At 32.0% G+C, this 24,966-nt stretch overlaps 3 protein-coding genes and 1 long non-coding RNA gene across 21 annotated transcripts in view; all 4 read right to left on the bottom strand.

Moving 5' to 3' along the window:
* LOC102612623 (UPF0496 protein At3g49070) overlaps window positions 1–24,966 on the bottom strand; it is an 85,608-nt gene that overhangs the window by 5,772 nt on the left and 54,870 nt on the right. For 4 of the 18 annotated variants that reach the window (XM_052433256.1, XM_052433248.1, XM_052433245.1 and 1 more), the window contains exon 2: window positions 18,801–18,858. The exons of 5 other annotated variants lie outside the window; for them this stretch is intronic. Coding sequence is in view for 4 of the 13 variants with exons in the window: in XM_052433248.1 (XP_052289208.1) it covers window positions 18,801–18,849 (49 nt within the window). In the remaining 9 variants the exon portion in view is untranslated. Of the gene's footprint in view, window positions 1–16,820; window positions 17,146–18,800; window positions 18,901–19,006; window positions 19,131–24,966 lie in introns of those variants that run through there. 9 more of the 18 variants (XR_008051621.1, XR_008051618.1, XR_008051619.1 and 6 more) reach the window with 8 other exon arrangements.
* LOC112499536 (coumarin 8-geranyltransferase 1b, chloroplastic-like) lies at window positions 156–3,894 on the bottom strand. The gene is made up of 12 exons (XM_052433240.1): window positions 3,708–3,894; window positions 3,019–3,326; window positions 2,827–2,910; window positions 2,666–2,740; window positions 2,488–2,571; window positions 2,297–2,386; window positions 1,985–2,089; window positions 1,679–1,774; window positions 982–1,053; window positions 766–861; window positions 538–642; window positions 156–403 (listed from the first exon to the last, which is right to left on the bottom strand). The coding sequence occupies exons 1-12, from the start codon at window positions 3,769–3,771 to the stop codon at window positions 362–364; spliced, it is 1,221 nt and encodes a 406-aa protein (XP_052289200.1). The 5' UTR covers window positions 3,772–3,894; the 3' UTR covers window positions 156–361.
* On the bottom strand, window positions 11,566–13,960 carry LOC112495619 (uncharacterized). The gene is made up of 3 exons (XR_003061976.2): window positions 13,419–13,960; window positions 12,343–12,368; window positions 11,566–11,776 (listed from the first exon to the last, which is right to left on the bottom strand). It is a non-coding gene; the product is annotated as an uncharacterized LOC112495619 (long non-coding RNA).
* On the bottom strand, window positions 19,768–23,524 carry LOC102610771 (coumarin 8-geranyltransferase 1b, chloroplastic-like). Its single transcript, XM_052433258.1, has 12 exons — window positions 23,345–23,524; window positions 22,655–22,962; window positions 22,463–22,546; window positions 22,302–22,376; window positions 22,124–22,207; window positions 21,933–22,022; window positions 21,621–21,725; window positions 21,315–21,410; window positions 20,614–20,685; window positions 20,398–20,493; window positions 20,170–20,274; window positions 19,768–20,035 (listed from the first exon to the last, which is right to left on the bottom strand). The coding sequence occupies exons 1-12, from the start codon at window positions 23,406–23,408 to the stop codon at window positions 19,994–19,996; spliced, it is 1,221 nt and encodes a 406-aa protein (XP_052289218.1). The 5' UTR covers window positions 23,409–23,524; the 3' UTR covers window positions 19,768–19,993.

Raw genomic sequence — 24,966 nt, 5'->3', positions numbered from 1 at the left:
CCATCAACATATATTTGGTGAGTTCTCTATGAAACTAAAAATGATATATATATATATATATATATATATATATATATATTGGTAGCGTCTTATCTTATATTCAATTATTAGTCTTATATGTTGGCCTCAAGTCAGAATTAACAAATAATATTATTTAATTGAGATACAAAATTAACAATCTTACAACTTATTTAACGCCTAACATACAACAAAACATATATAGTACAACAATTGCTGCAAGGAAGCATAGAGCTAGATAAGCATATTAGTATTTAGTACGTGCTGCCGATATGATTTTGACCGCGCACTCTTCATTTTCTTTACTCACTTTGTTCCTCTTTGTGAGGACTTGGTCTTATTCTCAGCGTAAGAAGTGCACAAATAAGAATTCAACATAGTACAGCTGCAGATGCGTCAGCAAAACATGTCACTATGGAAGTAAATGAAAAATCTAACAAAATCTTGTCAGCTAGCCTTCAATTTCTTTAACATTTTTCTTTGATTAAGTATTCACACATGGAAGTAGGAATCACTTACCTTCCAAATGAACAGATAAAAAGATTGCACTGATTTATTATCGGAGAGATCAATAGTTTTAGCCTGACGCCACAAAACGAAAGCCAATGCGGAGTGGCCTATCATCTACAATAAAAGATCATTAAAAAAAAAATTAAATGATGAGTTACGAAGATCACATTCAAGATCAAGCGAATACATAAAAACAAGGCTAAATTTGTTGTAGAAATTACTGATTAAAATTCTTACAGTAACAAGTTTGCATAACACGGAAGGCGAAAAAGCTCCAACTAGTACAGCACCTCCATGAGCCGTTAACATCATATTAACAGCAATCGAAAATACCTTTTAGAAATTAAACAAATCATATCATCGATATTGTTGGCCAATAATTCTTATATATACTGTATTCGAGATTCACATCATATAAAACAATAATTGGTAAAGAAAATGATTATTACTCACTTTTTCTTTCCCTAGGATGATTGGGAGCGTTTGAAGGCCAAATGCTTTGTCACCCTCCACATCAGGTATATCCTGTATATTATAAGTTCGAAACCAAAACAATTAGGGCTCCATTTGGTATAGGTCATCAAATAGAGTTTTTTTTTTTAAATAGATGTTTTGTTCATAGAGCTTTTACTAAATTTTTTTTAGTTATTTGGTTATCAATTAGAATTTTTCATAAAAATTATAAATTTGCCTTAATAAGCAATTTATTTAAAGTTATGTTATGAAAGAAATAAAATAAGTAAAGGACAATTTAGGCATTTTATTATTTAAAAAAAATTTAACCTTTATTCGTAAAAGCCCAAAATTTGAGTTTTTACTAATAAAAGACAAAATAATTTATTTAATTTTCAAAAGTTCTACTAAAAAAATCCAAACAACAAAAAAAAAAATCAAATATATTCTAAGTAATAAAATTTATCATATAAGCTGTTGCTATTGATGGACATGAAATATTCATATACTCTATATTTGTATATACATATAATTATTTGGGCAAAATTATGGTACTACAATGATACCATACCACAGTTGGATCCAGCCCACAGTTGTCACCATAGCTGGATCTAATGATTAGATCCAGCTGGGGTATGGTACCACTGTGATACCATAGCTGGACCCTAATTATTTATTCAATTTCTGAATTAGTTACCTTTACAAATGCAATTGCAGCATTCCAGATCACCATGTAAGCGGCGGTAAACAACACTGGTTTCGTGAATGCAACGGGATTACCAAGCACAATTTTCTGCATTTATGTATCAAATCCTTTTCGTAATTAGTTTGAAAATATATATGACCGAATTTTGACATGAAAGCATATGATTATTTGGTGTGTGTGGACAAATTTGAGAATTTGTACATATTCATGTCAGAAAAATCACATGACTCGATAGCTAGACATTTTAGGTAAGAGTCTAACAATAATATTCAAAAAAAGTCTCAACAGTATATATACCTGGAAGTGTATGAAGAAAGGAAAAAGAAGTAGAAGTCCATTCATACTGATGATGGTCACTGCAGCCATCAATGGATTTCCCTTCCATCGAAGAAGGGGAGGAAGCTGCATGCAAGTTTGAGATTGAGAAGAACAATTAATCAGATGATGAACTTAATTAAATTGATCAATTAACCAATTATTTGTCTGAAGCAATTAATTAATCAAATTGACTTCATGATCTTCATCTCTAACTGAAGTTTCTGATTTGGATTTTTTTTTCTTTTTTTCACAAATAACTATATTATGTATCGAAGCAAGTTGGGTGCTTACATCGATGGAATAAGCGCCTCCAACTATACACCATATGATGAAGCCTATAACTAGTGGTGGTGATCGAAGCATAATCCCCATAGCCACAGCCTGGAAATTAATAAAAAAGAAATTAGTAATTAAGGTTTGCATAAATTTGAAAAGTGAAATAATAATTAACAATGTCGAAGAGTGAAGCTTTAACTTTGTACCATTAATGGAGATGCTATGGTAATTGCTAGTCCTTCTCCCATTGAAAAGTCTCCGCAAGCGAGGGGGAGATAAGGCTTGTTAACCTTTTGACAATTTTAATCTAAATTTGTTAGCAAAACATATATAATTTATACATGAAATAAGCAAAATATACAGGTGAGTGAAATATATAAATACCTTGTCGATATGAACATCTGCCAATTGGTTTATGGCATTGGCATAATTGTTCATCATTATTGCGGGCACCATGCACTGAAAATTAATATCAATAAAAAAAAAAATTAACTCATCCAAATTCCAAATTAAACTTGACAATGAATAAACCACTTAAATTTTACCTTGAATGCTTCTATGATAAGCTTGGGAGTGAAATCAGCAGGACTTTGTAATGGAAGCAAAGAAACGGATAATAACGCCGCAATCTGATAAATTTAAAAATGATCATAAGAAAAACAAAAAGAAAAGGAAAGAAGCTAGATTGATTTGTCTATCATTTTGCACACATGCCTAAAATTAATTAAGCAACTCACAATGCTAACGCAACTGTAGGGACGAGTAAGCCGGTAGAATGCATCACACTTCTTGTTCAAAACTTGCATAAAGCTTGTTGAGGCCAGCTCGGATTCTGATGAATACCCATCTTGTGCTGCCAATGCAACTGTTGATTTGCTCAATGGTTTGTGATTTCTATTGATTACTAAATCCTCGCTGTGTCCAATTTTATTGGTTAAAAGAAATGAACTTTCGGAGGAGCATCTGACGGAGTACTTCTTGCTCTGATTTTTGTTTGCCAGGCCATTTATATGTTTCAGTGGAGTCTGGAATGTTTTAACTGAACCTAAATATGGATAAAATATTAATTACCTTAAAAAAAAAAAAGATAGAATGAGAACTTTGGTTTCTCTTAATTTATTTTTTTAATCATTTAAGTCTCTAATAAATTTTTATCATCAAATTTTATCTCTGGTTTTAGTTATGAACATCATCCCATATTGACTGAAAATAAATTATGAATTAAATATATAAGATTAGATTCACGGTTATGATGTGAGTATAAGTTATGCTCATAAATTTATACGAGATAATTTCACCATCAAACAAGAGATGGGTACTTATTAAAGCTATCAATGCCAAACTCATGCGAGTGGAAAACCAAGAATAAAATTCACCGTAAGTATTAGTTTTTTAGACATTGTCAGAATATTAGAATGAAACTTACCAGCGTGTTGCAAAGGATGGTATTTCAAAGGGAAGCTCGAACACGGATTAATTTGAAGCAACATGATGATTTGCTTCTTTCTTTCTCTCTTTATTTCTTTTCACGTGTGTTGTGGAGAGAGATTGACAAAACTTTAAGTTATTAAACACTCAATTTATATTTGTCTTGTGCAGAAAAATGCATTTGGTTTTAATGTGGCACTCTTTGCCATCCTTGTGAGGACAAACCTTTTCTTAAATAGCCTTTGGACTTCGAGTGCTCCCTAAATGATTTAATTATTATTTTTTAAAAAAATTCCATAAATAAAACTACAGATCTGTGGCTTGCCGGCAATCACCTTTTTTTTTTTTTAATCCGGCACCGTGTCTTAAATGGCACTTGATATCTTAATGTGCTACTTGAAAGATCTAATTACTATTTTTAAAAAATCCAAAAATAAAACTACAGAGCGGGCAGGAATCATCAATCATGTTTATTTTTTTAATGTGTCACCCTTTTCTTAAATAGTAGCCCTTGGCGTGCTACCAGGAAATTTTGATTATTTTTTTTTTTGAGAAGAGGAAATTTGGATTATTACTTTTGGTAAAAAGTCAAAAAGAAGAATCACGTGTCGTTGACATTTGAAGTTGCTGACAAAGGTGGGTAGGGAGTTGGTGGCCAAAATAAACAAATAAATAAATAAATATATATATATATATATATATATATAAGGTGGCCAAAATATTTGACACTTCTTAATGCATTTGGAGGGCCTTAGCTACGACAATTGCATGTGAAACGTTAGAAAAACAAATTAAATCGTAATAAATAATATATTATTTAAATATAATAAATAAAATAACAATAAAATAATAATTATCTTAATAGTAAAGACCACATAATAATAAAAAAGTAGTTTTATAATAATAAAAAATGAGTTTCAAGATTAATGGTCTTAATTTCAAGATCAATAGTACCATTTTCATATTTATTGGTTCATTAATTGTAAGATTTTCAGAGTTGTCTATTAATGAGCTTGTGTTTCATATTTATTACCCTAAGTTTCAAGTTACTTTAGTTTTATGATTAATGGTACTAATTTCATGATTAATAATAGGTGTTTCATATTTATTAGTCCATAATTTGCATGACTTTCAGGTTTGCAAGTTAATGCTCCAATGTTTCATCTTCATTGTCCTAAGTTTCAAGTTACATTGGTTTTAAGTTTAATTGTCTTCATTTCTTATTAATGGTAGGTGTTTGATATTTATTGGTCCATAATTTGCATGACTTCCAGACTTGCAAGTTAATGATCCAATGTTTCATATTCATGACCCTAAATTTCAAGTTACTTTGTTTCAAGTTTAATAGTCTCAATTTCAAGATTAATTATAGGTGTTTCATATTTATTAGTCTATAATTTGCATGACTTCCAAAGTTGCAAGTTAATGATCATGTGTTTCATGTTCATTGCCTTAGGTTTCATGTCTACTGCCCTATGTTTCATGTTCATTGTTTCAATTACTTTAGTTTCAAGCAGGGGCGGACCCAAAACTCTGCAGTACCTTGAGCTAAAATAAAAAATTTATACCAAGTGAACATGAAATTTCATATATATAGATGACAAAATACACCTAATAACAAGAGACATTAAGAGCCTTACGCCTAAAATCCATATTGTAAATAAAAATAATTTTAAAAAAGTAGTATAAAAAAAATACAATCCTAATACAAATTTTCTACCGAAGTTGTACTTTTCGGGATTTCAAATTATAAAAATAATCAATTATAGAATCTGAATCAACAGTATTAGTAATTTCTCTTTCAACATAGATAACCATACAATCTGAAAAAAACTCATTTTCCATCTTACTACGAAGTGATGTCTTGATAAGTTTCATGGTTGAAAATGCACGCTCTGTTGTGGCCGTGGAAACAGGAAGAGTCAAGACTAGACGAATTAATCTATCAATCAAGAAATAGTGCTGTGACTTCATTGTTTCAACAAATCGTCGACATAGCTCAGAGAGGGAAGTCATATTTTGAAATCGTGGATGAGATCAATTTGATAATGTTCTAATTCTCTTCTCAAAGCAAGCACCTCATTTGGAGTGAAATTATGAGGATAAAATTTCTCAGCAAGAGAACAAATATTGTCTATATCAAATGATTTGAACCCATCAACTGGATCCAATGCCAAGCTCAAAGTGAGGAGTTCCACAGTTTGCTCAGAGAATCTACTATTTAACTCCATCAATTGAAAATCTATTACAGCATTAAATACATCAAAGTGCTAATGATGTTCAACTGTAACATAATCTTTTTGCTGACAAGAACGCCTTGTACCTTCCATATAACAATCACTTATATCAAGCATAGTAATATCGTATTTTTCACAGAAAGATACTACACTTCTAATAAAATCATCTCATCCATTATCTCGAAACTCTTGCAAAAGTCTTTTTGTACTTGAGATATAGTTCAAAGCATTCAAGATGTCCAGTGATTTTGTCTGTAATGCTCGACAAAGGATATCAAAAATTCTGAGAACTTTATTCAATAAAAGCAAAATAAACACAAACTCAAAGGATTTCATCTCCCTATATGCACTTTTAGCTTCCCCATGCGTATCTCGATTAGATCCATCATTAATCATCTTTCCTAATACTTCAAGAGTTGCACCAAACATCTCAATAAACTTATTAACTGAAGTCAAATGTGAGCTCTAACGTGTATCTCCAGCCCTTTGTAAAGTTCTAACTTGATTAGTCCCTATACCAGTCTCAAGCTCTTTTAAAGCTATCAAATCTATAATTTCTTTTTCTCTAGCAGATTTTAACTCAGAATAACGCTTGAAAGAAGCACTAGCAAAGTTAATAATAGAACTCAACTTCGAAAAAAATAGCCATACCTCATGCACTTCTTTAGATACTGCAACTAATATGAGTTGTAGTCAATGAGCAAAAACAATGTACATAATAAGCATACGGACAATCATTGGGAAATAAATATTGTAATCCATTCCATTCATCCGCCATATTACTAGCACCATCATACCATTGACCTCTTAAATTTTCAACTAAAAGATTGTAATGAGCAAGCATATTGCATATCTCATTCTTTAAAGTCAAGGCCTTTGTTTCATCAACATTCACAATTTCAAAGAAACGCTCTCGAATAAAACCATCACAATCAACATATCTCAAAATAATAACCATTTGTTCTTTGTGAGATTCATCTACTGCCTCATCAATTATGATACAAAATTTAGCATCATCCACTTCCTCTCGAATCTTGTGCCGTACTTTATTAGCAATAATATTCAATAACTCCTTTTGAATCTTAGGTGCTATGTATTGGGTATTTTTAGGAGCATTTTCTAACACAACTTTATTAATCTCCTCATTCATTGTTACTAACAACTTAATTAATTCAATAAAATTTCCACGATTAAGCGAATTAACGGACTCATCATGACCTCTAAAAGCACATGCTTGTTTTGCTAACCACTTGGTAGCTACTATTGAGGTTTTAAGTCGCAGTCTATTCTCCAAAATTTGTTGCGAAGATTGTGCATTCATTGTCTTATCAATATGTTTGGATGGATCCTTTAAATTGCTCCATTTTAACATGTCATCATTGTGAGAAGAACCATGACCTCTTTCATGTTGAGCAAAATGACATGTTTTTTCACAACCAACATACTTCCAATTTTGAACCCCATCAACAATAAATACTTCATTCTTAGATGGCTTATCATATAAAATATAGCATGGAAAACAAAATGCTTTGTCTTTTGATATAGAATACTCAAGCCAAGGAAATTTCAAGAACTAAGAAAATTGAAATCGACGGTTTTGCGTACTATATTTAGTCGATGGATACTTTTGTAGTTTGGGTTGAAATGATCCCATATTTATATATGCCATCCGCACATTTTCACGCTTGTCAATGGGAAAAGCACTTATTGAAAAATGCAATCCGGGATCACGTTCTAAATAAGGCGTGTCAATAGTAGATGGAGTACCAACTTTCTCAAATTCGACTCTTTAAGACTTAGGTGGAGAACTTGAGGCATCAATGTTGCACATAGAACTTGTCCCATTTGATAATTGACCATCATTTACTTTAGTAAAGAGTGAAAGTAGAGTTTTCCTCGGTTTGGATTTGTTGTTTGACATTACAACCTATAACAACATGTAATTGTGTAAGAATCAAGAAATCATTAAAAGTGTTATAAGCTATACATTCTACTATTTTAAAATATATTTAAAGTCGCAAAATAAAAAAAATCAACATTAAAAGCTCATACAAGTCAATATATGGTTAATACAAATACCCATGCTTATCAAATTTTTGAAATTTTTTTTTGTAAAATATTAGAATAACAAGAAAAAAATTAATAGATAAACAATGAGATTTGAGTTAATTTAATCAAATGAGGAAGTTCAATAAACAAATTTATTTATTTATTAGACAATTTATTATCTACTCATTCTAATATAGAGATGCCAACCATCAATTAGAATTATATGGTAACTAACAAATCAACAATCACCAAAAATTATTACCCAAATCTCAATTGTTGATATTTGTTTAATTGTTTATACTTTATACCTAATTATTGCAAGAAAGAGAATCATAGAAAATATGTTTTGATTTCACCCATGCTTGTAAACAAGAGAGAGAGAGAGAGAGAGTTGTAATAAATTAATCCATACTTGTAAACTAGGGAGGGAACTGTCATAAATTAAAATAAGATGTGATTTTTACCTATTAAAAATTGAATGGAAAGTACTTGAGCCGAAAAGAAGTGAAACAAGGGACCACCACAGCCGCGGGAGTGAGGGATTTTATTGTTGCTGCTGGATGGATGCAAAAAGGAGAAACAAGGAAAGGTAAAGAGGAATAAGTAAAAGTAAATATAATTTTATGTATTTAATGGCAATTTTGTAATTTTTGAATAACTTTTTAATTTTTATTTTTGGGGCTAGACCGGGCTACAGCCCAGTCTAGCCCAGGCACAGGTCTGCCATTGGTTTCAAGTTTAATGGTCTCAATTTCAAGATTAATGATAGGTATTTCATATTTATTGGTCCATAATTTGCATGACTTCCAGAGTTGCAAGTGTTAATGATTCTATGTTTCATGTTCATTGCTCTAGGTTTCAAGTTACTTTGTTTTTAAGTTTAATGGTCCCAATTTCAAGATTAATAGTAGGTGTTTATATTTATTGGTCCATTATTTGTAAGATTTTTAAGGTTGCAAGTTAATGATCATGTGTTTCATGTTCATTGCCCTAAGTCTCAAATTACTTTCGGTTCAAGTTTAATGGTTCCAATCTCAAGATTAATGGTAGATGTTTCATATTTATTGGTCCAAAATTTGCAAGATATTTCAACTTGCAAGTTAATGATCTTGTGTTCCATGTTCATTGCTCTAAGTCGCAAGTTACTTTGGTTTTAAGTTTAATGGTCTCAATTTCAATATTAATGGTAGGTGTTTCATATTTATTGGTGCATTATTTGCAAGATTTTTAGGGCTGCAAGTTAATGATCTCGTGTTTCATGTTCATTGCCCTAAGTTTCAAGTTACTTCGGTTTTAAATTTAATGGTCTCAATTTCAGGATTAATGGTATGGCTTTCATATTTATTGGTCCATAATTCGCATGACTTCCAGCATTGCAAGTTAATTATCATGTGTTTCATGTTCATTGCTCTAAGTTTTAGTTATTTTGGTTTTCAAGTTTAACGATCTCAATCTCAAGATTAATGGTAGGTGTTTTATATTTATTAGTCTATAATTTGCATGACTTCTAGGGTTATAAGTTACTGATTCTGTGTTTCATGTCCATTGCCCTAAGTCTCAAGGTACTTTGGTTTCAAGTTTAATGGTCCCAATCTCAAGATTAATGGTAGGTGTTTCATATTTATGGTTGATCATTTTTTTTCTTTTCATTTCTTCTTTTTTTTTTCTTTTATATGAAGCCTAACCAACCTATGGTACATGGATATGTTCGGCTGAAGGCCGGCCAAAGCCCATCAAGGCTCGGCCCAAATCCGACCCATTCGAAATAAAATATATAATAACGATGCCTTAAGATATATTATATGTCATTAATCCGCGATTTTGTAAGTGACTTTAAAATGAGCATTATAAGAAGATGATTAGAGTTAACAGTAATCATTGTGCCAATACTATTTACTTAGTCTTAAATCTAACCATTCAATTGATCATCATATATACTTCAACTTATCGACAACTAAATTTTTAAAGATGTTGACAATATGGATGCACATTAATGAAAGTGTAAAAAAATAATGTAACATGTGTAGTTTGTTTAAGCCTCCCATAATTCAACATCCAAAGATTCACAACATGGTAACATGGGAAAGTGATAGACCATTTTTATAATTTTTTATTTTTTGTTCATAATAATGGGGGAGATTGGAGGAGAGAAAAAGGCCTTGAGGTTAGTCTTTAAAAAAAACGGCTAACCATTTTTTATTAACATGGTTTCTCATCACAATTAATTAATGTGTTCACCAACCCATACACAACCTACCAAACCCTTCTATTGATGGTGACACTAAATGTTTGAAAAACCCAACTCAGACACTACTCTCTTTTTTCATATTTAACAATTCACTACTCAAGATTAATGGTAAAATTTTAGATAATTATGAACAACTCAAGTGTGTAATAAAAGGTTCCATGTTCAGTGACTAACATTGTCTTATTGTAAGTAATTTTAGATTATCATTATTTTCACGTTTAATGTTCATATTTCACGTGCATCAAAATATTATTATAGAGGTCTTAAATATAAATATGGTACTAAATATTGTAATTGGTAGTTGGTATAATATCATATTGAATTATATTGTTAAGGTACCAATCTAAGTAAGTGCAATGACTCCCTATGCTAGCATTAAGAAAGAAGATACGACACAATCTAATTGTTTATTTGTAAAATATTAGGTATTAAAATTATTCATTTGTAACTACTTGCATATAACGATAATTACAAGAACTATAATGTGAATTTTGTAATAAACATATTGTATAATGAGTTGGATTAGTTATTTCCATAATGCTTGCACTATAAGAGGCCACCAATTGAGATTTTTGAATTTTGAGTGAGAAATGGTGTTTCAGTGATAGGTAATGATTTTGAAGTATCAAATGAGCTAGAAACAGATGAGAAGATAATAAATTTTAGTGAGATAAAAATGGAGTTTTAGTCTTAAGGAGATAGAGTGATAAAGCAAGGGAAGAAGATGGAACAGGTAAAACCCGCGACTTGAGAATTGAAATCAGTTAGCCGATTCCTTGGAGCTGTTGGCCGCTTCAACTTGGTAAAGTTACTGCCATCCAAATGGTTAGGTGCAACAAATGAGGCGGCTAGCTGTTTCACTTGAATTTTGTGCACCAATTTGGATTTTTCGGAGGACATACCTTAGGCCACGAGTTCGTTTAAGGGGTATAATGTACCATTTCAAAATTTGTGAGAAGAAAAACTAAATCAAAAACCACTTTTGCTATTCTGCCTCGTGGTAAACCCGAAAATTCCTCTTCTTTCTTGGTCTTTTTTTAAGTTATTTTTTTCCTATTATTTTCAGGGATAAAATAAACATAATGGCTAAATTACTACCAATTTCCCGGAAAATAAAGTTGAAAGAACCCTTATATTTTGCTACCAATGTTTATAGCCACAATCTCCCCAGCAAATAACCTTGTAACAATTTTTAATTCCATTAATTCCCCTACAAATTTATAGGCTTATTTCTCTATTATGCTAAATCAATTTATTTTATTTTTTTGAGTAATTATAGGAAACATAATTTAATGAAAATAAATCAAATTAACTATTTCTATATCAAACATAATATTTTCTACATATCATCCCTAAAATCCACCAAAAACTAGTATATTATGCAAGCGCATCTTATTACAAGTATCATCTCCAAAAAAAAAAACATGAAAGGGTAGCATTATATCTAAAAGGGATGGTGAATATTGTAATTCAACTCAAACCCCCTGCTCCATAGCAACGCCTGTAGCCCACTTGGAATATCATCGATTTAACCTAAAAGACAAAAATATAAAAGAGATTATAAAACAAACAACTAATTGATTATAGGCGATACAAAATCCCATATTAAAAATTTCATAAACCAATATACATTAAATGACGTTACATGTAAGAGCTCCTAGGAGTAAAGATTATAAACTGTGAATAGCGGAGTTATTTAATGTCCTTCATGCAAATTCTATTAACAATTAATAATATTTTTACCTTGTGACCAAACTATTAGTCCCCTCTCATGCACATCGAAAAAATTTGTGTAATACACCTCAATTATTAGCATGATATGTCCAAGATTTTCTAGGGGTCTTAACACAAATTTTGACCAAAGCTTCAATAACTTAGATAAAAACACCTCTCCACTGAAACTACATAGAACCATAAAAGAACTAGGAAGATGAATATAGAGTTCATATTTGAAATCTATAGATATACATAAAACAATAACATGAAGTACACTAACTTTTGGAGTTATATGTATATCAGCAGTAGTAAATATTTTCATAACGCATGAATCAAGCCACGTAGATCTATTATTATGATTCAGAACAATTGTTAGGAAATACCTTCACGTTGCTGAGCATCTTCATAACTGCAAACAAGAGTAAATAGATGCTTAAAAAATCAACTCTGATAAAGTATATATCAAGCTAAAAAATATCAATTACAAATTACGCTTTAAGTTGATGTTCGGCAAAAATAAAATCCAATTTACTCTAATGGAATCCTACCATTTAAAAAAAAAAGGAAAATCGAGATCATAATGAAGTACAATTTACAGGAATATAAAGCCGTAGGAAATCACCACTGGAATTTTTCAGCTGCAGTTTTTCTACATAAACATTAGTAAAACAACACCTGAAAATTTTCTGGTGTTCTTTTTGCAGCATAACAGTAACTAAACAGCACCTGGAAATTTTCAGGTACAGTCTCTCTGCACAAATAGTAGTAAAACAGCTCCTGGAGATTTCCAGGTGCTGTTTTTGTGCATAAAGAGCAGCAAAATAGCTCCTGAAAATTTCCAGGTACTGTTTTTGGTGGATAACAGTGGCTAAGCAGCACCTGGAAGTTTTTTATGCATAAACAGCACCAAAACAAATTGCATATGATGCTTAATATAAAATTGCATTCCTAGCACTCCATTATTAATTAATTAATGACATCTTATGTTTAAAATAAAATATCAAAGAAATCAAATTTAACGGCCACAAAAATATTGAAAAACAGGACCTACAAGAAACAAAACGCATAGCACAATCCAGCTAAAAACCAAAGCTACCATTTTGTATTATGTTCTTTTGCTTTCTGGAAGTAAACAATGAGAAACGAAAAGAAGAAAATAAGGCATCTTTAATATAATGCTACTGGGGGTTTTCTCAATGACAAACAAGTTGGGATTGGACTCATGTATCCTTTCCTAAAAAATGCCCGGTCCAATGCTATATCACCTATAAAATGCTTAAAACTCAATCTCGTCTTTCTTTCTCATTTATGCAATTTTCCCTCTCTAGTTTGTCATGCTAGATACGTCAAGTACCAAGTCTCCTGGAACCTAAAATAGTTTAAATAGATAAAAAAAAATTATTAATTGTATTAAAAAATCGAGTTGGCGCATAAAAAAGAATAGAGAAGAAATACAAACCACTATCTTATGAACGAAGTTCGCTATTGGCTCATCTCCATGACAATCCCAAAGGCTTCAACGGTAATTTCGCAACAACTTTCCCCTTCGAAAGGCCAAAAACGACGAACAGAACGAGGGCGACAATAGTGGTGGATTTGAACCTGAACAAGGACATATCGCGGCTGGATTCTTTGAGGCTGGTCTCGACACGGTCAATCTTTTGGGTGAAGATTTTAGCTGGATTTTCGATTTTCATGGTCTCGAGTTTCTTGGAGGCTTTGTCGATTGAAGATTTTCATGGAGGCTTTGTCGAATAAAGATTTGAGGGATTTGTGAGAGTTGGTTCGGTAAATGAGAAGCCATGAGGGATTTGTGCTGCTCTTGATCATCGCTGGAGAAGAACATCAGCTGCTGCCATTGATCATTCCCGACTAGCGCCGTTGTTGATGGCCGTGGAACAAGAAGATGAGAAGTGAGGTGAGGGAAAGGGGAGGAGTCTCAAAATTTTTTATTATTTAATAATGAAACGAATCTCATCCGTTGGATCTACTCCATTTAATCTAATGGTAATTTCTCGCACATATATCCCATCGGTGCTGCTATTTACCCCAGGTCAAACCCTAAGTCAAGCTTCGAACATTACCAATACGATATTGTTTTGATTAAGTTTAATTTTTTATTTTAAAGTTAAACTTTTGCACTTTTCGTGAATTTTTCTTTTTTGTTTTATCAGCATCAAAATGACACCGTTTGATATGCTTTTCATCTCTGTATTAGCCTCAACCCACATTCAATTTGCTCAATCTGTGACATTAAATTCTTGGACACATTCCTCCACGCCATGAACACTTGCCACGCCCTATTATCAAAAAATTCATCATCATTGTCTTCTTCTTCTTCTTCGCTTTCTTCATCAAGAAGCGATCTAACGAGGTTGGTGAAGACTTAAGGGTGGAGATTGCCAAGAAAGCGGAATGGGATTTCAAGACTATTGCGCCAAGACGGGTCGGGTAGGTTTTCATGGGTGGCTGCATTGTTTAATGCGTCACAATAGGAAAGAAAATGACTGAGAAGGAGCTCGACGTGAGAGTAGAGGAGGGTTTGCGAAGAAGATGAAGAAAGAGATTTGTGAATGAGAGGGAGGAGGGATTTTTGCAGAGTGTTGAACCAGATTGTGTAGTAATCTTTGAAGGCAAGTGTTTGTGATTTCTTGTGGGAGAAAAGAGAAGCAAAGGATCTTGGCATCTTTAAAGAAGATGATGATTGGAGCTTGATGTGAGCAAATTCATTGTTTCTTCTTAAGAAGCCAAAGAAAAAGAGATAGGCAAAGGGAAATGATGAAGGGAAGGGGAAATATTTGGCAAGCAAAATGCACCGTTTTTTGCTTTAGTTGTGAAACGGCGCGCTTTCATTTTAATCAAAACGGTGAGTTTCAATTCGGGGCTTGAGTCGGGGCGCGAGTTAGGGGAAATAGCTTTTTCCATATCTCATACATGCCTGTACTATAGCTACCCCCCATTTGGAGAATTTTTCAAGAAACGTGATAGAAAATTGGGTGCCGAATTCATACACATTAGACAAGTTGATAATTTACCAAAATTAAGAGAAATAGTGCAAACATACATTCCTATAAATAGAGGGGTAGCTTTTTTTTTTTTCATCTTAAATTACGAAAGTTGAGAGCAATTACAATTAAAACAATTTGAGAGAATTGTGAGAATTTCTACTTGAGTATTTTAGTGAAGATCCATTTAGGTGTATTGATTTATTGTGTTTTAAAAGTAGTTTTTAATTTTCTAATTCCTATTTGTTTGTTAAATTATTTTCCAATCTTTGTCCGTGAATGTAGACTTTATGCCGAACCACGTAACTTATTGTGCACTCTTTGCTTTGCATTTGTTTATCATTACATTTATATTTCTTTAGAAGTTGCAATCACCATAATATTAATAAGCTTAAGTAAAATTATCTTAAAATTATTACAACTTGTAAAAATAGAGAAACAAATTATTACAACTTGTAAAAATAGAGAAGCAAATTATTACAACTTGTAAAAATAGAGAAGCAAATTATTACAACTTGTAAAAATAGAGAAGCTTAAGATCATGTTATAGATAATTAATTAAATGTCAAATATTGATGGAACTTAAGAGATGCTAACAAATTTAAGACGTACGTGTAACGCAAAATTAGCAAATCCAATATATATATATAAAGGAAAGCATCACAATAAAGTGGTAATTTAAGCATAATTAAACATAAATAAATAACAATTTTCAAAAAGTAGTTATTTTTTTTCATCACATTTAGATCCCAGCTCCTAGATTGACCGGGATCCAAAATCTCTTTCATGACAAGGTTTCTAGCTCTGTTAACAGTCATCTAGCACAAGTGCAAATGTTCTTCAAGCTCATCAAGCTGAAGCTGGCTTCGTTCTTCATTAGCTGGTGGGCGACTTCACTGCTTGCCTGGAGCCGAGTCTCTCCCCTCTCAAGCCAAAACTTAACCATTGAACGCATGTGCTCCATTTCATCATTTAGCCGAGCCACTAGCCGGCTTATGGTATCCAACGGTTAGTGAAATTGTGATAGCCAGTAGGAATGTAGTTGAAGCCTGGCCCGAGCCTCGTCTCGACTCGACTCGAGTTGCTTGAGTAGTTTCCCGCATCCGGCTTGAACGACCCGAAATCGACGAGTGGTCGAATCAGTCGAAGCAAATGGGTTTGATAAATTAGAAAATACGGTTAGTTGGATTACTACACTCGAAAAATAATTTATCGATAAAGAATGAGCATTTTCAAGTGAATTAACAATGACTTTAAAAGTCTTACACAAAAAAAAAAAAAAACAATGACTTTAAAAGTCGATACTTAATACAAATATTATCGATGCCTTTCAAGAGAGAAGCATTGGCGGTCTCAGTGAAATAATTGTTGAAAAAATAGCATATCAATATGCTATTTTGATTGCACTTTTTGAGTGGGTCCCACTTAACGATAGTGAAAAATCTTGTGAGGTTTGGATTCTACTCTGTTAATACTTTAAAAATGTATTTTTATTTTCTCAAAATGGTGCTTGGGTGAATGAGAAATTGTCTCTCAAAGTTCACCCTTAAAGTTGAAAATTTAAAAGGAAATGAGGCTTATCCCACATGAGAAAAAGAAGCCAAGGGATTAGTGTTTATATATAAACACTTAACCATGCATGAACAATAATTTTAAGGATAGAGGCTCTCTTCACATGTGTGTGTGCAAGGCTGGTGCGAATCTATGACCGATTTGGTTGAACTCGTTTGCGCCCGCATGTCCCGCGTACACGAATGTCAACCCAAAATCACCTAAGCTTGCATGGCACATTTTTAATTTCCTTTAATTTTTCTTAACAGTATTAAATTTTTCTTAACAGTTTCACACCTTTTGAATTCAAAAAATTTGTAACAGCTTCGCAATTATTTTTGGGCTGTTATGCAATTGAATTGAATTGTTTAAATTCAATGGCTGTTACAGCAATTAAATTACATATATATTGAATACTGAAATTCAATTTTTATGTTGTTGTTACATACCCACATGAGTATAAAAAGGCACATTCCCTTCTGTTTTCACACACACTGAAACTAGCACACAAAGCGCTTATGGTTTTTCTTTCTTCCTTCTTTCATCTTGTTTTCTGATTGAGTTTGCCGTTGTTGTGGTTCGCCGAAATTGGCTGTCTGTGATTGACGGAAAATTTGTGCCTGTTGTATCCTGGGAAACAGTTACCAGCAAACCTAAAGCATTTCAGTAGGTGGTAAATCTATTTTAAGGATACTATTCTGTGCAGGCCTCAGATTAATTTTTCTGTTTCGGTTTTCTTTTCCCTGCTATTTTTCAGTTGTTCATTTGTGATTTCCAGTTGCTATTTTTCAGTTGTTCATTTGTGATTTCCAGTTGCTGTTTTATGTTATTGTTAATATTAGCTACTGCATTAAATTGTTATCTCATTATTTTTTTCTAACAATAATCATATATTAGAGAGGGTGTTTTGACCAAGTCCAGGATCCGAATAACCGTGGATTGATCGAGATCCAAGAGTTGCTCGGCAAAGAGCCGAGAGGATGAGATCCGAGCTGTGGTTGTAGATTCAACTTGGACGGACTTGGCTGAATCTTTGTTTGATAACGTAAGGACACGTGTCCAAAACTCATTGTATGATTCTATCTGGAAGGCATGAGCATATTCTTCTCGTACATCAACATCAGTAAGTTGGTTGGAAATATCGACGCTTGATGCTTTATATATCCACCAAAACAATAATAACCATTATAAAATTGTACTCTTTTTTTCCACACTTTAATTGATTCCCTAACATCGACGTTAACTCTTCTTACTAAGTTCATCTTTTGATAGCTGATGCCTTGGCTCTTGTCCCGTCAATAACTTTAATAATTCATCATTTGACAAAATTAACATGATATTAGAGACAAAGTTTGCCCATGATGTTTGTACAAAAGAAATGAAACTCAAGCATCGGCTTTAAATAGGTCACATGGGAAGTGATTTTGATAATGAGACCTATCGCGATTGTATAAAAGAGAGACATGAATATGAATGAGGCCACTTTATTGTAGGTTCCCTTCTAGATGGCTTATTATTTAGCATTATTCTTCGGCATGATTTAACATCCTAGTACAAAGCTCATTCAAAAGACACTAAATCTGTTCACATGCAAAACAATGTTTTTCAAAAGAATTAAACTACCTCTTTCCAAAGATAAACTAAATTTACAATCAAATTTCGATATATATAGAATAAGACTCTTTTTGTTATTATATGGCGACGATCATGTGACTTTATTGCTGATGGATCTAGAAGATGAGAAAAATATGAACTAATAATTCTCTATCTTTCACTGTTTTAGTGTATTAAAATTCGAATGATTTTAAAATGTGGATATCGTCAGTCCTTTGAACTTCTCACCCACATATAATTTTAAAATATGTTTTAGTGTATCAAACCCATGACGCAAGGTAGCTGGACCCAGGAAAATAATATGTCATTGGCTTTGCCAGCTAAAGTTATTTGTCACCTGCAAAGTCTGCAATAAATTTTGATGTATTATAGGTTTATTAGTTAGTGCAATTTCAACTACTGTTTTCAAGTTTCAACAACCATTGGTCCTAGCTAGGTTCTGCACCTTTTTTTTAGTTATTAAAATAAACGAAGTTATTTTCTAAATTTTCATCGTTCTATTAGCTAAACTTTGACCCTTAAAAACATAACCCCGCTAACTTTTGGCTCCAATTTCAACCCTGTTACTGCTTCTTATTGGTTTAATCAGTTAAAATCTCAAGAGATAGTACTAACATTTGTTCTATATGATAAAAGAAAAAGAAAAAGAACTTAAAAACATGTAAACAAACCTGCATGGGAAAGGCACTTTCGGATGCGTGCACTAATTCTCTTCTTCATTTAATTTACCTTATGGCATATACAATAACCAAAAAAAAAAAAAAAAATTTCCTGTAAACAACATAATCAAAATATTTCATCCCTAAGGAATGAATTTAAAGAAACTTGAGAAGCAAGTTGAAGGTGGGGAAAAAGAGAGAGTAGGATGCATGCTCACCTCTTCTGGAGAAACAAAGGAAAAGCTTTTCTTTCCCCCCGAATGAAGTATTGGGATTTTGGAAGATATTAAATGAAAACAAAAGAGGCAATTTATATACTTTTGGACAAACTAGAATGCTCTTGCTTCTGTTTGCAAGATATGATGATGTGTATATATTTTGTCTTTAATTTGTCCAAAATCAGGCCAGCCTTGTTGTGGAAGTGAAGGTATGTTGAATGATTTTAGAAACTTGAAAGGAATATGTTGATGTTATTTTCTTCCAATCATTTGACAAGCAAATCATATGCGTGCAAACAATTAGCTAAGTAGTTGCAACTTTGAGGATACGTCTTTGATTGAATGGCTCAAATTTGATGGCATTCTAACTCACCGTGCCATCTTCAGTGGACTAATTTTTTTTGGCATATGCAAGTATACATGCAAGTTATGCAGCAACCTGCTCAAATGGTTATAAATTTGTCATATTCTATATGACAGAAGAGCCTATGCCAAAAAGAGAGATGCAATTAATGATTGTTTTTGAAAATTTACAACTTTGGGTGATTGCTGATTGAGGGGATGTATATTTTTATCATGCGAAAAACAATAAGAACAGAAGTGTCCTTATCATTTAACAATCAAAGGAATCTTATGGTTGAAAGCGAGCCTCCATCAACATATATTAGGTGAGTTGTATATGAAACTAAAAATGAATTTTTTTTTTTTTTGGTAGTGTCTTATCTTATATTCAATTATTAGTCTTATATGTTGGCCTCAAGTCAGAATTAACAAATAATATTATTTAATTGAGATACAAAATTAACAATCTTACAACTTATTTAACGCCTAACATACAACAAAACATAGTACAACAATTGCTGCAAGGAAGCATAGAGCTAGATAAGCATATTAGTATTTAGTACGTGCTGCCGATATGATTTTGACCGCGCACTCTTCATTTTCTTTACTCACTTTGTTCCTCTTTGTGAGGACTTGGTCTTATTCTCAGCGTAAGAAGTGCACAAATAAGAATTCAACATAGTACAGCTGCAGATGCGTCAGCAAAACATGTCACTATGGAAGTAAATGAAAAATCTAACAAAATCTTGTCAGCTAGCCTTCAATTTCTTTAACATTTTTCTTTGATTAAGTATTCACACATGGAAGTAGGAATCACTTACCTTCCAAATGAACAGATAAAAAGATTGCACTGATTTATTATCGGAGAGATCAATAGTTTTAGCCTGACGCCACAAAACGAAAGCCAATGCGGAGTGGCCTATCATCTACAAGAAAAGATCATTAAAAAAAAAATTAAATGATGAGTTACGAAGATCACATTCAAGATCAAGCGAATACATAAAAACAAGGCTAAATTTGTTGTAGAAATTACTGATTAAAATTCTTACAGTAACAAGTCTGCATAACACGGAAGGCGAAAAAGCTCCAACTAGTACAGCACTTCCATAAGCCGTTAACATCATATTAACAGCAATCGAAAATACCTTTTAGAAATTAAACAAAACATATCATCGATATTGTTGGCCAATAATTCTTATATATACTGTATTCGAGATTCACATCATATAAAACAATAATTGGTAAAGAAAATGATTATTACTCACTTTTTCTTTCCCTAGGATGATTGGGAGCGTTTGAAGGCCAAATGCTTTGTCACCCTCCACATCAGGTATATCCTGTATATTATAAGTTCGAAACCAAAACAATTAGGGCTCCATTTGGTATAGGTCATCAAATAGAGTTTTTTTTTTTAAATAGATGTTTTGTTCGTAGAGCTTTTACTAAATTTTTTTTAGTTATTTGGTTATCAATTAGAATTTTTCATAAAAATTATAAATTTGTCTTAATAAGCAATTTATTTAAAGTTATGTTATGAAAGAAATAAAATAAGTAAAGGACAATTTAGGCATTTTATTATTTAAAAAAATTTTAACCTTTATTCGTAAAAGCCCAAAATTTGAGTTTTTACTAATAAAAGACAAAATAATTTATTTAATTTTCAAAAGTTCTACTAAAAAAATCCAAACAACAAAAAAAAAAAAAAATCAAATATATTCTAAGTAATAAAATTTATCATATAAGCTGTTGCTATTGATGGACATGAAATATTCATATACTCTATATTTGTATATACATATAATTATTTGGGCAAAATTATGGTACTACAATGATACCATACCACAGTTGGATCCAGCCCACAGTTGTCACCATAGCTGGATCTAATGATTAGATCCAGCTGGGGTATGGTACCACTGTGATACCATAGCTGGACCCTAATTATTTATTCAATTTCTGAATTAGTTACCTTTACAAATGCAATTGCAGCATTCCAGATCACCATGTAAGCGGCGGTAAACAACACTGGTTTCGTGAATGCAACGGGATTACCAAGCACAATTTTCTGCATTTATGTATCAAATCCTTTTCGTAATTAGTTTGAAAATATATATGACCGAATTTTGACATGAAAGCATATGATTATTTGGTGTGTGTGGACAAATTTGAGAATTTGTACATATTCATGTCAGAAAAATCACATGACTCGATAGCTAGACATTTTAGGTAAGAGTCTAACAATAATATTCAAAAAAAGTCTCAACAGTATATATACCTGGAAGTGTATGAAGAAAGGAAAAAGAAGTAGAAGTCCATTCATACTGATGATGGTCACTGCAGCCATCAATGGATTTCCCTTCCATCGAAGAAGGGGAGGAAGCTGCATGCAAGTTTGAGATTGAGAAGAACAATTAATCAGATGATGAACTTAATTAAATTGATCAATTAACCAATTATTTGTCTGAAGCAATTAATTAATCAAATTGACTTCATGATCTTCATCTCTAACTGAAGTTTCTGATTTGGATTTTTTTTTCTTTTTTTCACAAATAACTATATTATGTATCGAAGCAAGTTGGGTGCTTACATCGATGGAATAAGCGCCTCCAACTATACACCATATGATGAAGCCTATAACTAGTGGTGGTGATCGAAGCATAATCCCCATAGCCACAGCCTGGAAATTAATAAAAAAGAAATTAGTAATTAAGGTTTGCATAAATTTGAAAAGTGAAATAATAATTAACAATGTCGAAGAGTGAAGCTTTAACTTTGTACCATTAATGGAGATGCTATGGTAATTGCTAGTCCTTCTCCCATTGAAAAGTCTCCGCAAGCGAGGGGGAGATAAGGCTTGTTAACCTTTTGACAATTTTAATCTAAATTTGTTAGCAAAACATATATAATTTATACATGAAATAAGCAAAATATACAGGTGAGTGAAATATATAAATACCTTGTCGATATGAACATCTGCCAATTGGTTTATGGCATTGGCATAATTGTTCATCATTATTGCGGGCACCATGCACTGAAAATTAATATCAATAAAAAAAAAAATTAACTCATCCAAATTCCAAATTAAACTTGACAATGAATAAACCACTTAAATTTTACCTTGAATGCTTCTATGATAAGCTTGGGAGTGAAATCAGCAGGACTTTGTAATGGAAGCAAAGAAACGGATAATAACGCCGCAATCTGATAAATTTAAAAATGATCATAAGAAAAACAAAAAGAAAAGGAAAGAAGCTAGATTGATTTGTCTATCATTTTGCACACATGCCTAAAATTAATTAAGCAACTCACAATGCTAACGCAACTGTAGGGACGAGTAAGCCGGTAGAATGCATCACACTTCTTGTTCAAAACTTGCATAAAGCTTGTTGAGGCCAGCTCGGATTCTGATGAATACCCATCTTGTGCTGCCAATGCAACTGTTGATTTGCTCAATGGTTTGTGATTTCTATTGATTACTAAATCCTCGCTGTGTCCAATTTTATTGGTTAAAAGAAATGAACTTTCGGAGGAGCATCTGACGGAGTACTTCTTGCTCTGATTTTTGTTTGCCAGGCCATTTATATGTTTCAGTGGAGTCTGGAATGTTTTAACTGAACCTAAATATGGATAAAATATTAATTACCTTAAAAAAAAAAAAAGATAGAATGAGAACTTTGGTTTCTCTTAATTTATTTTTTTAATCATTTAAGTCTCTAATAAATTTTTATCATCAAATTTTATCTCTGGTTTTAGTTATGAACATCATCCCATATTGACTGAAAATAAATTATGAATTAAATATATAAGATTAGATTCACGGTTATGATGTGAGTATAAGTTATGCTCATAAATGTATACGAGATAATTTCACCATCAAACAAGAGATGGGTACTTATTAAAGCTATCAATGCCAAACTCATGCGAGTGGAAAACCAAGAATAAAATTCACCGTAAGTATTAATTTTTTAGACATTGTCAGAATATTAGAATGAAACTTACCAGCGTGTTGCAAAGGATGGTATTTCAAAGGGAAGCTCGAACACGGATTAATTTGAAGCAACATGATGATTTGCTTCTTTCTTTCTCTCTTTATTTCTTTTCACGTGTGTTGTGGAGAGAGATTGACAAAACTTTAAGTGATTAAACACTCAATTTATATTTGTCTTGTGCAGAAAAATGCATTTGGTTTTAATGTGGCACTCTTTGCCATCCTTGTGAGGACAAACCTTTTCTTAAATAGCCTTTGGACTTCGAGTGCTCCCTAAATGCTTTAATTATTATTTTTTAAAAAAATTCCATAAATAAAACTACAGATCTGTGGCTTGCCGGCAATCACCTTTTTTTTTTTTAATACGGCACCGTGTCTTAAATGGCACTTGATATCTTAATGTGCTACTTGAAAGATCCAAAAATAAAACTACAGAGCTGGCGGGAATCATCAATCATGTTTATTTTTTGAATGTGTCACCCTTTTCTTAAATAGTAGCCCTTGGCGTGCTACCAGGAAATTTTGATTATTTTTTTTTTGAGAAGAGGAAATTTGGATTATTACTTTTGGTAAAAAGTCAAAAAGAAGAATCACGTGTCGTTGACATTTGAAGTTGCTGACAAAGGTGGGTAGGGAGTTGGTGGCCAAAATAAACAAATAAATAAATAAATAAATATATATATATATATATATATAAGGTGGCCAAAATATTTGACACTTCTTAATGCATTTGGAGGGCCTTAGCTACGACAATTGCATGTGAAACGTTAGAAAAACAAATTAAATCGTAATAAATAATATATTATTTAAATATAATAAATAAAATAACAATAAAATAATAATTATCTTAATAGTAAAGACCACATAATAATAAAAAAGTAGTTTTATAATAATAAAAAATGAGTTTCAAGATTAATGGTCTTAATTTCAAGATCAATAGTACCATTTTCATATTTATTGGTTCATTAATTGTAAGATTTTCAGAGTTGTCTATTAATGAGCTTGTGTTTCATATTTATTACCCTAAGTTTCAAGTTACTTTAGTTTTATGATTAATGGTACTAATTTCATGATTAATAATAGGTGTTTCATATTTATTAGTCCATAATTTGCATGACTTTCAGGTTTGCAAGTTAATGCTCCAATGTTTCATCTTCATTGTCCTAAGTTTCAAGTTACATTGGTTTTAAGTTTAATTGTCTTCATTTCTTATTAATGGTAGGTGTTTGATATTTATTGGTCCATAATTTGCATGACTTCCAGACTTGCAAGTTAATGATCCAATGTTTCATATTCATGACCCTAAATTTCAAGTTACTTTGTTTCAAGTTTAATAGTCTCAATTTCAAGATTAATTATAGGTGTTTCATATTTATTAGTCTATAATTTGCATGACTTCCAAAGTTGCAAGTTAATGATCATGTGTTTCATGTTCATTGCCTTAGGTTTCATGTCTACTGCCCTATGTTTCATGTTCATTGTTTCAATTACTTTAGTTTCAAGCAGGGGCGGACCCAAAACTCTGCAGTACCTTGAGCTAAATTAAAAAAATAAAAAATTTATACCAAGTGAACATGAAATTTCATATATATAGATGACAAAATACACCTAATAACAAGAGACATTAAGAGCC

This window comes from Citrus sinensis, chromosome 9 (assembly GCF_022201045.2).
Source record: "Citrus sinensis cultivar Valencia sweet orange chromosome 9, DVS_A1.0, whole genome shotgun sequence".
NCBI lineage: Eukaryota > Viridiplantae > Streptophyta > Magnoliopsida > Sapindales > Rutaceae > Citrus > Citrus sinensis.
The sequence above is the reverse complement of the archived record's forward strand: the minus strand, read 5'-3'. Positions and strand labels throughout refer to the sequence as shown.